Source organism: Portunus trituberculatus, chromosome 2 (assembly GCF_017591435.1).
Source record: "Portunus trituberculatus isolate SZX2019 chromosome 2, ASM1759143v1, whole genome shotgun sequence".
Taxonomy (NCBI): domain Eukaryota; kingdom Metazoa; phylum Arthropoda; class Malacostraca; order Decapoda; family Portunidae; genus Portunus; species Portunus trituberculatus.
This window is the reverse complement of record NC_059256.1, coordinates 192,916-211,373: the sequence shown is the minus strand read 5'-3', so window position 1 is coordinate 211,373 and position 18,458 is coordinate 192,916. Positions and strand designations below refer to the sequence as shown.

General features: G+C 46.5%; 2 protein-coding genes across 5 annotated transcripts in view; one reads left to right on the top strand and one right to left on the bottom strand.

Annotated features, from left to right (window-relative positions):
* The window catches only part of LOC123507119 (probable E3 ubiquitin-protein ligase XBOS36), a 49,855-nt gene extending 38,885 nt beyond the window's left edge, over window positions 1-10,970 (top strand). For all 4 annotated transcript variants that reach the window (XM_045259703.1, XM_045259722.1, XM_045259713.1 and 1 more), the window contains one exon: window positions 10,327-10,970. In XM_045259703.1, coding sequence (XP_045115638.1) covers window positions 10,327-10,835 — 509 coding nt within the window. In that variant the 3' untranslated portion in view covers window positions 10,836-10,970. The remainder of the gene's footprint in view (window positions 1-10,326) is intronic.
* Window positions 10,971-13,158: 2,188 nt separating this feature from the next.
* LOC123501155 lies at window positions 13,159-14,820 on the bottom strand. The gene has a single exon (XM_045249767.1). It carries the CDS (start codon window positions 14,818-14,820, stop codon window positions 13,159-13,161), a length of 1,662 nt encoding a protein of 553 aa, XP_045105702.1.
* Between the last annotated feature and the right edge of the window lie 3,638 nt (window positions 14,821-18,458).

Here is an 18,458-nt window from a genome sequence, read left to right as displayed (position 1 = left end):
GCCTCAGCACAAGTAGAAAAGTCAGCCAGCGGACGGATAAAAGAGCTAAGGTCTGTGAATCGAGGCCAATCTGCTTTGTCTAAAACCCAGCGTGGGGGCTGGGACTGTGGCTCAGAGTTCACACATTCCAATAAAATCGGAAAGTGGTCACTACCGTGTAAATCCGGTAGGACCCGCCAATTAAAATCAAGGAAAGAATCAGATGTACACAGAGAAAGATCGATAGCTGTAAAAGTCCCAGTAGGACTGTGGAAATGTGTAACATCCCCAGAATTTTAAATCTCCAATCCCTCATCCTCAATAAAAGAACCGATTAAAACCCCACGATGATTACTAGCACCTTCATCCCACAATGGGTGACGGCCATTAAAATCTCCCAACAAAGAAAAGGCGGAGTCAGCTGACGCACCAGGCCGTCAAGCTCACCCCTGGAGACAGGAAGCCGAGGAGGAGATATAAACTGCAGATGGTGTACAGTCGTCCCATAAAGACCTTAACAGCAACCACCTGAAGGGAGAGTTAAGTTGTACCGGATAACAGGTATATCCTGACGGACTAGAATAGCTGTGCCACCGTGGTGGCCCTGGTCAGGAAAGGAGTGTTAAAAAGGCACGATAGCCAGGAGGACTAGAATAAGTACTATCACCTATCATAGTATCTTGTAGAGCTACACAGGCTGGAGAGAACTCCGACAGCAAAGCTCGGAGTTACCCCCACGAGGCGCGAAGGCCTCTACAGTTCCACTGTAGAAGCTTGAAGACGACTATTTGGGTGCAGTGGACGAGCGAGCCTTTTGAGGCTGCCCGTGACTGACCTGACTAGAAATAATCAAACGACGAGAAGACACCGGGAGTTGAGATGTGCCGGGTCGTTGGACCGCAGCCTTTCGGCTTATCGGTGGGTGATGCGAACTATCATCAGTTTTACTGGTCCTCGGAGGACGAGGATCACGCAGGACTGCACTTTCCGATACAGTGGGTCCACGAGGGACGGCTGTGACAATATCATCGGACGTCTCCATGCTCAGACCGTCCTCATCATAAGAAGCCCGATCTGAGACGGAGGGCGTCACAGAAGGCTGGACAGAAACTACTGGAGCTACCCTAGCAGAGCGGTCCCTGGAGGACTCACGATTATGTGCACCGGGAGAAAACTTAGACTGCTTATGCTGAGCTAAATCTAACGACTCCGCAGAGCCGCGGTGCCGCTTAGTTAGACCCTTGAAAGGCTTAGGAGATACAGGTGGCAAATGGACATCTACTACATGGGTGACTTTGGTCAAGTCCGTATTTTTCTCGTCACTTCTAAGAGATGACTCAACCGAGTCATCAGACAAAATGGCAAACCTGTTAGCCAGATAAACAGGACCACCCGCCCCAACAGAGCGAGAGGTAGCAGGAGTGGTCTTCGGACCGGCAGACTCAACTGAAGAGCGAGCGGCCAAAGAAGCATAGGATGTCGCACCAGTACCGTCCTTCTGGCGGTACAGGAGTTCGCGGCGAGCACTACCAAGGCTGATGAACTGCGAGTTAGCAAGCTGTAAATGTCCTGCTCCAGGCGATACCTGGGCATTGCCTGGAACGTACCTGGTGAGCATCACGGCAATGAAACAATAAGCAGCAGCATTGCAATGCTCCTCAGAATGTGAATCTAGTGCAGAGCAATTACCACATCGAGAAGCTTCCTACAGGAGCTTTTGCCGTGACCGTCCCCATAAAAAGAGAAACACTGAAGAGGGCGAGAAACAAAGCGCCTAACCCTAAGGTTGATAAGACCGATATGAACACGGTCTGGGAGGGTGGAACCAAAGAAGGTAAGAAGGACCATGTTGGTAGAATTCTTCATCTTTGTCACCTTCTGGACTGAGTTAGGACACATACTCAGTATTTTCTCTTCAGGAAATTCGTAAAGATCCTAACTGTACACACAACCTTTACTGTAATTAAAGGTGGGATGTGCCTTAATAGTCTCAAACATGCTGTCAGGGAAGTTGTTGCAACATCCTTGTCTGCGTGAAGTCTTTGCTCGAACGAGCACCCCCTTCCCGTATTTCTTGAGGTTTCCCTCAGGAATCGTGCCGATCTCTTTGGACAAGTACCGGGAGGCGTGGATGAAATTCCCGTGCCCATTTCTGTAGTAGGCCACAAACCAACGTGGAGGCGGGATCTGGCGGACTTCAGGAACTGAATTCTCTGAATGGTTGTCAAAAAGATTTGGGATGTAGTCCGTGTCACTGTCCGAAATATTGCAAGAGTGGAGAAGTTCTGTCTTAAAACCAGAGCCAGCAAGGGGCAGTGATGCTACATGTTCTACTGCCAAACGGGCTTCATCACATGACAGAAACGTTACATAGCAGCGATTAGACGGAAAGTCCTTATCGTAAACAAGTCGAATGCGAAGAACCGTGCCATACACCTTGAGAAGTGAGTGCAAGGCGTGATAAGAAAATGATGGGTTAACATTTACCATCACAAGGGAGTCATATGCAGCAGAAATACGTCCCTCAGAAGAACTCCCAGAACAGGAGACTGCTGCGGGAGGCTCTTGTGGAGGGGAATCCTCCTTCCCACTCAGACCTGAAGATGACGTCTCGCGGGCCAGGTCAGCCACCTCACGAGAACCTGACTGTTTTTTGTGTTTCACCATATATATAAAGTTACACAAAAATGGCTCCAGGGCAAGGAAACCACCTACTGGGACAACAATGGGAGGGAGCGCTGGCTGCCGTGGACGGGTACCTCGTCCCCATGCGGACCAGTCGTTTTAAAACAGGCCCCACATGATACGAATGTTTGTCCACGACAGAGCTGAGACCCCCCTCCCAAAGCATCCCAGCCTGGACACCCAACCATCCAGCACAGGACGGCCCCTATTGGGCGATCCCTCCAGCGGGTGGCTCCGCTGGTCCACTGGCATCCTACGTAGGAACCATTTAGTCTGACCCCTCACTGGCGACCTTACTAGCATGGGTAGCCCTCTCCCCTTCGAAAGGGCAGAGCAGGGGCCTAAGCCCCCTCTAGCCTAGCTCGCCAGGTCACAGGGGCATGCAAGCCCCCCCACCACGACAAGGCGGTTCCCATCTGGGGGGGTTGTGAAATATCGAGTGACTATCTAGGGCATATCGTGTTGGTCGTGCAATTTTTTTTTCTTTTCAGATTCTTCCTGAAAAAAAAGATTACATCCCTTATTTCTTGTAGCGATTTATCGTCGAATAAAACTGTTACAAATATATCGCATCGCTGTCTGTGAAAGTTCGTGTGATTGTCGTGTGACATTCATTGTATTTATTGCACAGTAACCATACTCGAGGATGTACAAACACTGTACGACAATCCAAATAGTAGCACGATAAAAGAGTGAAAGCAGGATGACAATTCAACGATAACATAACGAACCTTCATAATAATAACACGTTATACTGGAATGAATCTTTGTTGGAAATAGATTCTTGGATGATAACAACACGACAAACACGAAAATAAGTCAAGCATGGTTTTGTATTCCTCCCATGTGACCATGAAGGGTGCGTTGTGTAATGACCAAAACGTAGCTTTGGTGTCATTGTCTTCCTCCAGTTTGTGTCCTGTCTTCTTATCTGAAGTGTAATTCGCTGCAATACTTCGTTGAACATGGCGTGGTAGACCCACAGGCACAAATCAGGGTCATGTTCTTGGTGATGTGGCAGTAGTTTGTGTTAGCTGTCATACTGTTCCTTCTGCGTAATGCACGACCTAACAAACCATTTTTATTTACGTTATAGCCTTTAGCGCCTGTAGGCATACTTGAAGAGTATATGTGGGAAGCGCTGTTAAGGTTCCGCTCATTAGTGGCGCATATTGTGGCCTATATCACCCCCAAGCGCATCTTTGTTGTAACCACCTTGAATCCGGATATTATAGCTACCTTTAAACCACTCGACAAATGACATAGCTTCAAGCAGTATGTGGTGGGATTCTAACCTACGCGTGGACGTCTACCCGATCCCACGTTCACCACCTTATCCATTACGCCACCGCCTCCTAATTTACTGGGCTTGCTCCCTCGCTTCTTGTTTTGTTGTTAGTCAATGATGAAAAGATGGGTTAAATCAAATTGTATCTTGAGGTTGTTCATTAGTAGACTATTCATATCAATTTCATCCGTGTATGTTCTGGTGTTTGTAGATGAGCGGTCACTGAGGTCAAGTGTCAAGCGTTCACTATCTATGTCACACACCTTTCTCAGGGTTGATGATACATCAGGTTAGTTTTTCACTGCATTAAGAGTACGGTTCACTACACTACACTAAAACAGTCTGCACACACACAAGTCCACAGCTCCTTGGCAATTACCGAACTGAGAGCGTAACGGCCAATCCGTGTGACAGCCATACACTGTCTAACCTCGGCAGCCTTCAGTCTGTAGCACCGTCGTCAGTAAACTCATTGACACAGTGGCCGATTCTTATTTTTAAGAATACTGACAAATGCCTTGATTACAACAGTTAAAGTATTATTTAATTATAAATGTAAGAACTAAAATATATGTTAGTATTAAATGTATGTCTGTGCTAGTATTAAATGTATGTCTGTGCTATTATACAAGTTATAATTACATATATATAATCTAACAACTAGAGATTCTCACACTGAACTTGTGAGAGCAGATATTGACCTCAGTATGATCTAAAGTTGGAAGTGCAAGCGAAGGCATAAATAGTATGTGGGGCTCTCCGCGTATATGAATGGAAACAAAGGAAACAATCATATACAGTTCATACCCTAACATGCAGTAGCCATCTGCGTCCTACTAGGGAGACGTGAGAAGGCCCATGTGGCCAGGCATGTCCTGCAGAGAGTGGACCCGAGGCGTGGGAAGGGCCGCGTTGCATGGCATACAATCCAGTGGCGTCGGTGGATGCTGCTATACAGGCGTGAATTCCAAAAAAAAAGAACAGTCGTGTTGAGTTTATGTTCGTCGGGCGGCATTCGTGCAGTTTGTTGAGATGTCGTCTTGTATTTGTCGGTTGTCGTTAAACATCGTATTGTTATCGATATACCTTCGAGTAATATCTTTATCGTGTGCCCATCGTGCAAGTGTTGTACTGGAATTGTAAAAATGATTGATAGCAACACAATATATTGTTAAATGGTTGTCCTATGCTCGTTGTTATCTTAATATAGTATGCTCATCCCACAGCTTTCGTGTAACTGTCTGTCTGGCTGCTGTCGTCAGCCGTGGGGTTCGTCGGTTATCGTGGAAATAGTTCAAGTCATGCTCAATCGTGTGGCGTTCGCCTGTCATCGTGCTGTGTGGAATGTGGGCCAAAGGAGAAAAAAGCAGCAGTAATATAACTAAACAATGAAATTAAATAATGAATACAAAAACATGAATAATAATATTAATAATAATAATAATAATAATAATAATAATAATTGTAATAATATACATTAACTCGAATCACACTCACTAATCATCCTTAAGAGAACAATGCGCCGCAAAGAACAAGCACTCTCAAACACATTTTTTACTCAGTAGACCAATTTCACGAACTTTCTGGTTCCTAGGCCAAAAAAACACTTGATCGTGTGAACGACTAGCAAATTATGTAAAGAATTAACCAAAATATCCTCCCCAGCCCCTCCTTTGTCTCACCCCAACCCCGTTTTCTAGGGTTGAGCAGGATCCCACAATTATTTATTCACAGATCCGATTACTTGACCAAGCGGATCCGTTGGTTTCGGGTCCAGACCCGATTACTGGCTGGTCCCGGCGCCACGCGATACTCGTCTGGGAGGAATGAGACGGCTATTTTTGCTAGTGGCGCGGGATTTGGGTCTAGCTGCATGTTACGGCCCGCCCGTAACATACATTACTACCATCACCTCCTCCGCTTGTTACCTCGTTCGCTACCTCTCCACCTCCCCTTCCACATCACCGTCTCGTGAACCTTCCACGCCACCGTTTCATGAACCCTCCACGTCACCGTTTCATGAAGCCCCGCTACTGTCCCGAAGTTGGATTCACGCGGCCCCTTTCGACTCAACCGGAAGTGTTGAGCCAGCTCTTAGTTTTCTGGAATGCAAGTTGAGGTCCAGCCCTCAACCAGTGAACACAACGCCTCTTGGGTGTACCGTGGGATCAACCATTACCCAGCACTTCACCACTGCGACACCGCATAAGTATCACTTCCCCTCGTCCGTGCTTTCCACATTGCCTCTATATAGGATTAGGATTATTGTTAGGTATTAAGTTGGGTTCTTTATTGTTGTATTTATTACTGTCTTATATGTATATGTGTATGTCATTTTCCTGTGTTTCATGTTATATATCTGTGTTTCATGTCTCTTGTTATATATGTGTCAATTTCATTATGGGTTATTAAAATAGCTTTTTAAAGTGACCCCCTTTTGCATTTCCTCACCAGTTGAACCTGCAGTTTTTTTTTTTATTGTTATTGTTCACCGGCTCTCCGATGCCAATCTTACCAGTTTAACCGGTGAACGTAACAATGCACTAGATTACTGATGAATCTCGCGCAGTACTCGTCAAACTTATTTATACTACTGGTACTTTACCGGTAGCAATGACTGGCGAGTGGGGCCGTAGCGGTATCGAGTAAGGAATTTTCGCTCCATGCCAAAATATCCCCTTGGTTTTACACCCCTCTGCTATCTTTGGTCAAACTTGTGGATAGAAGAATCTACGGAACCAGAGTAAACACGATCAACAATTGTCATTATGAGCGTATATAACACATCACTAGTCTTATAATATATTATTTATCGAATATTTCTCACTGAAAATTTTCCTGGTGCACCATAAATCATCCTTTTCTCTACCTAACAAATTAAATGTGAAATTCTCTGTATTTATTTAGAAAAAGAAAAAAAAAAAAAAAAAATAGATAAATAAATAAATAAGTGTGTAATGGTATGTCGGTGTCGTGCGGAACTGTGCCTGTCGGAGCTATTTGGAGACTCCAAACATTCGATATATAATACATTATAAGACTACAGATTAAGGGTTATAATTATACGCTCATAATGACAATTGATGATCGTGCTTATCTGGCTAGGATATCAGCTCCATAGATGCTTCTATCCACGAGTTTGAACAAAGATAACAAAATTTCGCACGCGACAGCGATACAAATGGTCTTGACGAGACTGGCGGTACACAACTCTTAATGGGACAGACAAGTGTGGCGTTACTAGCACGTAAGCCCGACTCCGCCCAAGTTACTGGGACTACATGTGCCGGCACAGTGAGCCGAGTTGTTACTGTATGGCGTGTTGTTACTTATCATATATGGATAGATGGAACGATGTATAGCTGAATGAATGAATGAATGGATAGATGGATGGATGGTTTGGATTGATGGATGGCTAAATGGATGGATGGATAGATGGATAGAAAAATAGATATATAGATAGATAGTTGGAATGATGAATTGATATTTGGATAGATACACACACAATATGACCACACAATATGACCAGTCATGATTCATTGCCTGCTGGTCGATGGTACGTGATTCCAAACAGCCTTATCGGGACTGGAGTCTGGCGGTGTATTTGGCACTAGCGGTACAAAAAGCGTCAAGCGTTTTTTTTTTTTTTTTTACTTATTCATTTTATTTATTTATTTTATTTACTTAATGGCCTATGGCGCCTGTAGGCATACTTGAAAAGTATATGTGGGAAGCGTTGTTAAACTTCCGCCCATTACTGGCGCAGGCAATTTTACTTATTATAGTGGTACCCATATTAGGGCATCTTGGGTGTAACCACCTAGAGCCTGGTTATCATGGTGACGTGTAATAACTTTAAACTACTCGACAAATGGCATAACTTAAAGCGGTATGTGGTGGGATTCGAATCTACGCGTGGACGTCTGCCTGATCCCACGCTCACCGCCTCCCTAATGTCAAGCGTCAAGCGGAACTAGCTGAAGACATTGCCGCTAAGAAAATTTTTACCAGTACAATACCGGTAAGCCTATTACCGATAGTACCGGTAAATGGACCAGTACTTGCTCACCACTACAGACGATTTCTACCTGCGCGGGATTTGTGCCCTGGTTGGACCCGATTACTGAGGAATCCCGCACGGTATTCGTCTGAGGAGCTTGACAATTACTGGATCTGTGAGGCAGCCAGATGATTACAGGGATTCATGTGGCTGTCAGTAAGATTTCAGCGGCTGGCGATCTGACAAATCCACTGTAATAACAATGGATAATTCCAAGGAGGATGCAGTGGAAACCTGCTGAAACGAGAATTACTCCCAGTGAGGTCTAATAGTGGTTCAGGGGGTGTTGTGAACTTGTCATTAAAGCCAACTCACCTCACTGAACGTTTCCCCTTCTCTCAACACAAGAGGACAGTCACAGGCTGCCCTGTAAAGTCTTCTTCACACAAAACTGTATGTATCTAACTGCACAAACATTCTTTACTCAAAATTCGAAATTGAAAAAAAAGACTCTTATACCATCCTCGGAATCCCCTTCCCTAATTTATGTTGCCCTTGGCCAGTATTCTCTCCTCTCTCTTCCTCACTTTGATGCCATGGTATACTGCTGAGTTAAACTGATATACTCACCTTTGGCGTTATGCTATGTTTGACTTTTGAGAAAAAATTGCCTTCAGTTTGGTGGAGAAGAGATTGAAATATGACTAGGAATTTCATTCATGCGTATAATAACCCAAATTATATTGACTTAGTTCTACGGAGCGAAATGACAAAGGCATCCATCGGCTCTGATAGTTTAGAGTTGACTGAGAACGCAAAAAGTTGAAAACATAAAAATTCAAATATCACCCACCTCCAGTGTGGCCAGTTTTACGCTCGTCTTTGATCTGACATCAGTCTTATTTTCTACGTCTCGTAGAATATAAGAGAAGCTTGGCAGCATTAGATCTTGCCACGTGTCGTTAGCTGAAGAATGTGATTAAACATAATCTTTATTGCTCATCTTGTATGTTGTTTATTAATATCAATGGTAAATATTTTATTATTTTATCATCCGTCTAGCCTTGGCGGATCGGTGGGATTCGTGTCCAGTAATCGGATCTCGCCCAGACCTTCCGTTTTTTAACCGCGAGGCACCACGCCAGCCTCTCAAGGTGCATGCCCGGCTTTCTTCCCTCTCCTGACTATAATTACTCACAGACCCTCCCTCCACAACCCTCACCCGAACCCCGACTAATATGATATGCAGAATTTTATCAGGAAGACCATGGCGTCTTTTTTTTTTTTTCTTGATGATGCATGGTAATGTGACGAAGCTGAGTGTTATCTTGCCATGAAACTGTAAGAATAGATCGCCGCCTCAGGCATCACTCGGCTGCTCTCTCTCTCTCTCTCTCTCTCTCTCTCTCTGCAATACTATAACTGTTATTTTTTTAAATCACGTAGAAACAGTCAAACAATAATTTCCTTCTCTTTATAACTATAGCTCCATCATCTTAATAAAAAAAACTGAAGAACTGGCTTTACTGGAGAGAGAGAGAGAGAGAGAGAGAGAGAGAGAGAGAGAGAGAGAGAGAGATAATTTTGGCATAATTATAGAAAACCCTGTAAATTAGTATCAAAATCATGCTACTTTGGCATATTACATAGAAAGAGTGTTAAATTATTTGTGTTTGCCAGCGATATGTGGAGGGTTGTGGTGCTGCTATGGTCATCCTTTTTTTTCTTTGAAAGCTGATTGGTGAACTCTCTTTACTTTAATGAAGATTATGTGAAAAAAAGTCGGCACTCGGAATTTTATGGCGAGTGACAATCGTGAGGTACTGGAGGTAGGAAGGGAATCCTGGGAGTTTTTAGGTGCTAAGAATCTCTTGTGGTCGACAGCGAATCTTGCGCCTTTCATCTTGATGACACCACTGCCATCAGTTCTATCTCTAAAGCTAAAACTTTTGTTAATAAGGCCAGGGTTTTACTTCTTTCTCTTCCTCCCTTCTATTAGAATTCTCTTCACCGCTGAAATATTGCATCTTTTGCTATTTTTTACCGCTATTTACATGGTAACTTTTCTTGTGATCTTGTTAAAACTGCATGTCTCCCCTCTTCCTGCTGCCTCGCTGTACAAGGCTTTGCTCTGAAACTCCATGCCTACTTCTTTTATTTCCAACTTCCTATGACTTAATAGGAGGGTTCCAAGATAATTATCTTTTCTTTTGGATAAATTTTTCGGGTCTGCAGGGGAACTGGCAACTAAGTGGACCTTTTTTTTTCCCTAGGCCAGATTTTCCACATACCTATAATAAAAAATGTATATTCTCTCTCTCTCTCTCTCTCTCTCTCTCTCTCTCTCTCTCTCTCTCTCTCTCTCATCACAAAGGAGTGAGAGCTCTCCACCTTGCTGCAGCGGAGGGCCATCATGAATGTGTGGCAGCCCTCATAGATGTCACCCCGCCCACTCCCACACACCCGGAGGGAATAACTTCGGTGCACGTCGCCAGCTACAATGGCCACGTGGAAGTTCTGGAACAGTTGACGGATGCTGGCTGGTCCCTCACCGGCAAGGACAATGATGGCTGGACACCCCTGCATTTTGCAGCGGTAGGGGGATGCGTAGCATCTGCCCAATGGCTGGTGCAGAGAGGTGCTGACCCAGGCGTGCAAGACAGGAATGGACACACCCCGTTGAACATTGCCGAGCAATACGGCTGCCACGAGGTGGAGACGTGGCTAGCCAAGAATTTTGGCGGTACTGTGAAGAGCGAGGATCGGCGTGTGGACCAAGTGGTAAGGTTGTGGTCACGTGTGTTGTTAATTGGGTTTTCAGGTATGTGGGGGGAAGGACAGGAGGGGAGTATACAGAGGGGTGGGATGAGAGGAAGGAGTTGAGAGTGTGGATTAGAGAAGAGTATGGTAAGAGAAAAGAGGGAACAAGGAAATGTAAGGAGAGAGTTGGGAAGGAGGGGGATGACTGGAGAGTAGGGGAGGTCAGCGTGTTGAAGGAACCAAGAGAGAGAGAGAGAGAGAGAGAGAGAGTGCGGGTTAGGGGATGATGGAAGGGGAAAAGAAAGATGGTCATGTGAGGGAGGGAAAAAGAGGAAGAAAGAAGGGAGAGGGAGGGAGAGAGGAAGGAATAGGAGGGGAGTGGATGAAGAGAGGAGTGGAGGTGAGGGAGAATAAAAAGTTGGTGAAGGCAAAATTAAATTTGGGAAACAGAGTAGAGGATGGAAGGGATGGATGGATGGATGATTTAGAATAAGGCGCCACAACATCAGCGGTCATCTGGCGCCGCTACGAAATATTAAAAAGGACACCATAAAATAAAAAAAAAAATAAATAACACCAAAAATGACACCATAAAATGAAAATCTAACTAAAAGCAATTAAAAACTACAAAACTATAAACAAAGAAATATTCGAGAATCAGAAGAAACTAAAATACAGTATACAATAAAATTTAAGAAAACATTAAAATACATATAATAAAATCGGATAAAATTCACAGATTTGGCAGGAGTCCAGCTTCTCCCAAAAATCTAAAAACGTCATGGCCCTGGGCCAGGCACTATGGTCCAAGGACCTTTGATATATAATAGACACCGCTATCTCTACCGCGACAGCGGTAGAGGTAGCGGTGTCGTAACTCGGTCAAACTAGGGCACTACTCTACCAACAGGTGCCGCACGGTGAGCGGCACCAAGCAGTCATCACAGTAAGGTTGAGGGTCCCTTGTCAGGAGGTACCTTTGTGTAAGGTACGTGTGACCTATACGAAGTCGCGCCAATAAAGTTTGTGCACGGCGATCCTGGACATGGGAGTATGTCCACTGAGGGATAGTGGAAGTAGTGATCTCTCCCATTTTCGAGGTTGCGACCCCCGTTAGCCATCTCCTCAGCCAAATTGCTGCAACTGCCACACGAATAGTGTGAAATACATCTTGAAACGGAACAGGGGCAGGATATGGAGTGCGACTTGCTGCCTCTTTAGCGAGGCGATCTGCGTGTTCATTCCCGGGAACACCTACGTGACCAGGGACCCAACAGAATCCAACACGATATCCTCTTCTGGTAAGAAGATAGAGCCACTCCAGGGCTGATAAAACCAATTGGTGAGGGGAAATAAAAGAGGAGAGAGCAGTAAGAGCACTGCGAGAGTTTAAAGACGAAACCGGGAGACTAAAAATGATCTGTAAAGCTAGAACTATGGCAGACAGCTCCGCAGTAAAGACGGAGGCTACCGAAGAAAGGCTGCCAGACCGATAAAAAGAGGGGAAAACCGCACTAAACCCAACGCCTGCGTCGGATTTGGATCCATCATTAAAAACGGGGATGTCCTCAGTATGGATAAAAGTGTTCTAAAAACTTGCTTGAGCAGCAAGCTGGGCACATTCTGACAACTTGTTTCGAAGTTCCAGGACGTATTGGAAGCTGGTTCTTTCTTCTCCCTGGATGTCCTGATTATCCCACAACTCCTTCAACACCGTGAGAGGTCCTCGAACAGAGCGTCCATATAGTAGTTCAAAGGGGGAGAACCCGGTCCGATCACTGGGGATTTCCCTGAGGGCGAAGAGCGTGGGAACGAGGTAACGGTGCCACTCCTGGGTTTTCAGCACAGAGCTTGCGCAGAGCTGCCTTGAGAGGACCATGGAGCCTCTATGCGTCCATTGCCACTGGGATGGAAAGGAGTTGTGAAAATAGGTTTAACACCAAGCAGCTTATGTAACTCTGATAACAGACTGGAGGTAAACTGAGTTCCTCGATCAGAGAGGATTTCTCTAGGAATTCCTACACGTGCAAATATCACTAGTAAGGCTTCAGCTACTGATACTGAGTCTATGTCCTTAAGTGGCAGGGCCTCTGGAAACCCAGTTGCAAAATCTATTAAGGTAAGAATGTGTCTATGGCCCTCGGAAGATGGAGGAGAAAGAGGTCCAACGAGGTCAATGGCGACTCGGGAAAAAGGCTCGGTGATCACAGGTAGGGGCTGAAGAGGGACAGGACGCACCCGGCCCTTTGATGACATCCGTTGGCACTTGTCACAAGAGCGGCAGTAGGCACGGATATCCGCTCCCATACCTGGCCAAAAGAAATGTTCATAAATTTTCAACTCAGTCTTGCGGTGAGAGAAATGTCCAGCCAAGGGACTCTCGTGGGCCACTGAGAGTATGATCTGGCGACACTCACTTGGGACAACCAGGCATTGTTGGCCTACCTTATTTGGAAGCTGAGAAGTGAAGCACTTGCGGTAGAAGCCCATTGACGTACAGGTACTGGAAGGACGACCCGTTCCTGGCTTTCTCAACTTCTCCCGTAGAGGCTTTCTGTCGTACCCCAGTTAAGGAAGGACACGAGGCTTGCAGTTGGTTGAACTCTTGAGGGGTCATGGAGAGAGGCTGAAGTTCTGGAAGTACCAGAGGATGCAGTCTTTTCATCCTTCCGGCACGGGTGGTAACAGCGTGTACTTGGTCAGCCGAAGACACAGTCGAAGCACTGGTAGAAACCTCCGGCTGCAGCTCTGATGACAAGGATGCCCTGCTGGAATCAGGAAGAGGAGCTGGAGAAGGATTAGAGACCTGGGGATCCATAACTCCCGGGATGTTTCCTATCAGAGCGCCAGCAAACTTTATAGGAGCTCTCACCACCTCAGTCCAACCAGTGTAGAAGGGGCAGCGCACGTAGCACTTTACAACTGGGAATTTGTCTACTCTTCCCAAGTAGTCAGCTAGGGAAATCTTGGGACAACTCTCCACATCTACGTCTGGAAGCACCTCTTCTGAGACTACCACACACGAGCAGCCAGTGTCACGGATGATGTTCGAGCTCCAAGATCCGTTAATGGTGCCCGAGACAGAATAGTTTGGGACACTCTTGTCACCAAGGCAAAACCCAACCTTAGGAGTCGACTTACCCGCTTCCCAATCCTTGAAGGCGCGGGGATTCTTAGGGCAGCGCGGCCGAATATGGCCGTCTTCTCCACACTGGTGGCACGTAATTTTCTTAGGGGTGGACTGGACAGAGGACTTGCTGGAGTCACCTTGAGATGATGTAGGGCTTACCCCAGAGGCAGCTTTAGAAGTTCCTCGGGAACTAGAAGAGTAGGCTTTCGGGTAGGCGTGACGGGCAGATGACCAGTCGTCGGCAAGCCTTACTGCGTCGGGAAGGTCTGTCGGCCGACGCTCCTTGATGAAAACCCTCAAATCTGGAGAAAGATTAGTCAAAAACTGGTCAAGCAGGATGAATTTTTTAAGACCTTCAAAAGTGTGGGCGACATCAGATGCCTCCGACCATGCCTGGAACAGTCGAGTCAGATGGACAGAGAACTGCTGATAATTTTCCCCAACCCTAATCCTGGCTTGGCGGAACTCCAGACGGTAGTTGTCGGCGGTCTTACTGAACCCAGTGAGGAGAGCTTTCTTCAGAAGAGCGTAATCTTCAGTTATGTCAGCAGACAACGACGTATACAGTTCAGTAGCCTTACCCGTGAGGAGACACCCAAGTCTTGCAGCGTAGCTATCCTTATCAATCTGGAGTAGTTCAGCCACCCTTTCAAAGCGCACGAGGAAGTTGCTTATATCATCTCCCTCTTGATAAGTTGGCAACTTCGGTCCTCTGACGTTCTCACAGGAAGAAGTACTCACTTTTCCTTGACCGGTGCTGCGGGCGAGCTGTATCTCCTTCTCAGCTTGAAGCTTAGCAAGTTGGAAGTCTCTCTCAGCAGCTCTTTCTTCTCTCTCTGCTAGGAGCCGCTTCTCTTCTCTCTCGGTAGCTCGCTGGTCCCTCTCAATAGCTTGTTGTTGTAGAACATACTGACCAAGCTCAGCACCCTCAAGACCCAAAGCATCGGCCTGAGCCTTAAAAACATCAAAGCTAGACATAGCGTGAAATCACAATGTAAATAGATCAAACACTCAAGATATAACCAGACAACCCAACAATAAGAGCAATAAGGACCCAGAGAGAAAAGATAAGTGAAAGGATAGAAAACCCAAAACAATAAGTGTGGAAGAAACAATGGTAACAAAACAGCCCTGAAAAAGGGCACAAGACAACAGTCAACACAACACTAGGAGTGCTTGTGTAGAACAAAAGTAGTTTCCAACAACACGATTGAAAACAAAAGGGGTTACCATCAACAAACCCTACCGCAGGCATACAGGAGCCACAGAAGAACGGTAGAGGATGAACACTTGCTTCCGGGCCGCAGACAGCAAGTGGCGCGCATGGGCGACTTCATAGACCCTTCAAATAGCAGTTGACCCAATCCTGGCGAGGTCGCCACGTGTCAAGGGTTCCAAGATGGGTGCTGCTATCGGAAGGTAAAACAAACATGAGAGAATGGTTAAGACACCATTTACTATTCCAATAACCAATAACCACCAAACAGCCTCACAAATAACAGAACCTTCTGCAGGAAGGTTGCAGCACTCTGGACTCAGCAGCGACACTGCTGCTGGGTTAATAACGAGCGCCGACGGTCGAGTGTCGGATAGGTGAAGGTCGTTGGCCTCGTTCAGGTGGTAGTTGCCCTCACACAGGCCCCCATAGAAGAATCTACTCCAGGTAGATTATAACAACTACCACATGAAAAGAAAGAACATACATGTTAAGAAAAGGAGGGAGGCACTGGTGAGGTTGGTTTCAAGGCGCCTTAGGCTGGGAGTCTGCTCATTAAATCTGCTCCCACGTTGTCCTTCCCAGCAATATGGACGACTCTGAACCGGTAGGCTTGTAGACTTAAGGCCCATCTCAACACCCTATCATTCTTGCCTTTAAAGGTTTCCAAGTACAACAAGGGCTTGTGGTCCACTTCTAATATGAATTCACGACCTCTGAGATAATAGTCAAAGCGGAGCACACCAAACACAACAGCAAGACACTCACGTTCTATGGTGGAATACCTCTTTTCCCGGTCCAGGAGCTTCCTGCTGGCATAGGCGACAGGATGAGGCACCCCCTGATGGTATTGCAGCAGAACAGATCCTAGTCCGTGACTTGAAGCGTCACTCCGAAGGATGAAAGGGGAACCACAATCTGGAACTTGTAGTACTGGTGTGCTGGACAACACTTGCTTCAGGTGATTGAAGCAGCTCAACGCAGTCTCATCCCAGGCGAGAGGTTCGCGGACTCCTTTCTTCAAGAGGTCAGAGAGTGGTCCGGTGTAGTCTGAAGCCTGGGGAATAAACATCCTATAAAAGGCAATCATACCTAGAAAACTGCGGAGAGCTTTCTTGGACAGAGGGGGAGTTATCCTGCACAGCGCTTCCATCTTGCTGTTCTGAGGTCTCAGCTGTTCTCCGTCTAGTACGAATCCGAGATAGTGGATGGAGTGAACACCGAAGCGGCACTTGGAAGGCTTGGCAGTCAGGTTGTGGGAGCGTAGTCTCTCAAGCGTAGCTCTGAGGGCGCTGATATGCTGAGGCCAATCTGAAGAGTGGACAAATATATTATCAAAGTAGAAAGAAATGTTGGGTAACCCGGCGAGGACAAGACGCATCAGACGGACGTAGGTAGCACATGCTGTGACAAGTCCGAAGGGTAAGCGGCAGAATTCCATGAGACCACGATGAGTTGGAAAGGCAGTTAGGGGTTTGGCTCTGTCTGTCAATGGAATTTGGTAATAAGCCTTGCAGAGGTCAATTTCCGAGAAGTATTTAGCACCAGCGAACATGTGAAGGTCTTCTTCCATATTACAAGACGGCTCAGCGTGGAAGACCGTAACGGAGTTCAATTTCCGGTAATCAATAGCCATCCTGTAGGAACCGTCAGACTTCCGAACCATTACAACAGGACTACAGTGGGGAGAGGAAGACAATTGAATTATCCCTTGTTCCAAAAGGCTATCTACTTCTTCATCAAAGTGAGGTCTAAGGTGAATAGGGACAGGGTACAACCTAGCTTGAATCCTGTTGGTGGTGGTGAGGACAATATCGTGCATGATAGTCGAGGTACAGCCAGGTGTGGTGGAGAATACATCCCTGTAGTCCAGCAGTAAGTCCTCGATGTCGCCTCGTTGTTCCCAGGGCAAGGAGGGATTTATCTCCGGCATACTTGGTGGTGAAGAATCCAGCCATTCATCGGCCGTAATGGGCAGTTCCGTGGAGCTGGCGTCAGGCAATTTCTCCTCCACGACGGGAACGGTGCTGTCCTGGGGTTCGCTTGTTTCGAGAGATTGAATCTCGTCGAGAACATGGAGCCTGTTAACAACTGCTCGTCGATGGTATCTTTTAAGTAGATTGGCGTGGTATAGTTTAGGCCCACGAGGCTCGTCTATAAGGTAATCAACATTACCACGTCTTTCAAGGACCTTGTATGGACCATTCCATGCTACCAATAACTTGCTTGTGTGGCTGGGAAGAAGAACTAGTACCTCGTCACCTGGATTAAACTTCCTGTCCTGAGATTTAAGATCAAAATAGGACTTGTAACGGGCAGTACTTACATCAGCTGCTTGAGCAGCAAGCTGGGCACATTCTGACAACTTGTTTCGAAGTTCCAGGACGTATTGGAAGCTGGTTCTTTCTTCTCCCTGGATGTCCTGATTATCCCACAACTCCTTCAACACCGTGAGAGGTCCTCGAACAGAGCGTCCATATAGTAGTTCAAAGGGGGAGAACCCGGTCCGATCACTGGGGATTTCCCTGAGGGCGAAGAGCGTGGGAACGAGGTAACGGTGCCACTCCTGGGTTTGTCAGCACAGAGCTTGCGCAGAGCTGCCTTGAGAGGACCATGGAGCCTCTCTATGCGTCCATTGCCACTGGGATGGAAAGGAGTTGTGAAAATAGGTTTAACACCAAGCAGCTTATGTAACTCTGATAACAGACTGGAGGTAAACTGAGTTCCTCGATCAGAGAGGATTTCTCTAGGAATTCCTACACGTGCAAATATCACTAGTAAGGCTTCAGCTACTGATACTGAGTCTATGTCCTTAAGTGGCAGGGCCTCTGGAAACCCAGTTGCAAAATCTATTAAGGTAAGAATGTGTCTATGGCCCTCGGAAGATGGAGGAGAAAGAGGTCCAACGAGGTCAATGGCGACTCGGGAAAAAGGCTCGGTGATCACAGGTAGGGGCTGAAGAGGGACAGGACGCACCCGGCCCTTTGATGACATCCGTTGGCACTTGTCACAAGAGCGGCAGTAGGCACGGATATCCGCTCCCATACCTGGCCAAAAGAAATGTTCATAAATTTTCAACTCAGTCTTGCGGTGAGAGAAATGTCCAGCCAAGGGACTCTCGTGGGCCACTGAGAGTATGATCTGGCGACACTCACTTGGGACAACCAGGCATTGTTGGCCTACCTTATTTGGAAGCTGAGAAGTGAGGCACTTGCGGTAGAGAAGCCCATTGACGTACAGGTACTGGAAGGACGACCCGTTCCTGGCTTTCTCAACTTCTCCCGTAGAGGCTTTCTGTCGTACCCCAGTTAAGGAAGGACACGAGGCTTGCAGTTGGTTGAACTCTTGAGGGGTCATGGAGAGAGGCTGAAGTTCTGGAAGTACCAGAGGATGCAGTCTT

What these genes read in the sequence shown, in the direction of transcription:
- LOC123501155 (XM_045249767.1), bottom strand. Translation starts at nt 14,820, where the DNA reads ATGTCTAGCTTTGATGTTTTTAAGGCTCAGGCCGATGCTTTGGGTCTT.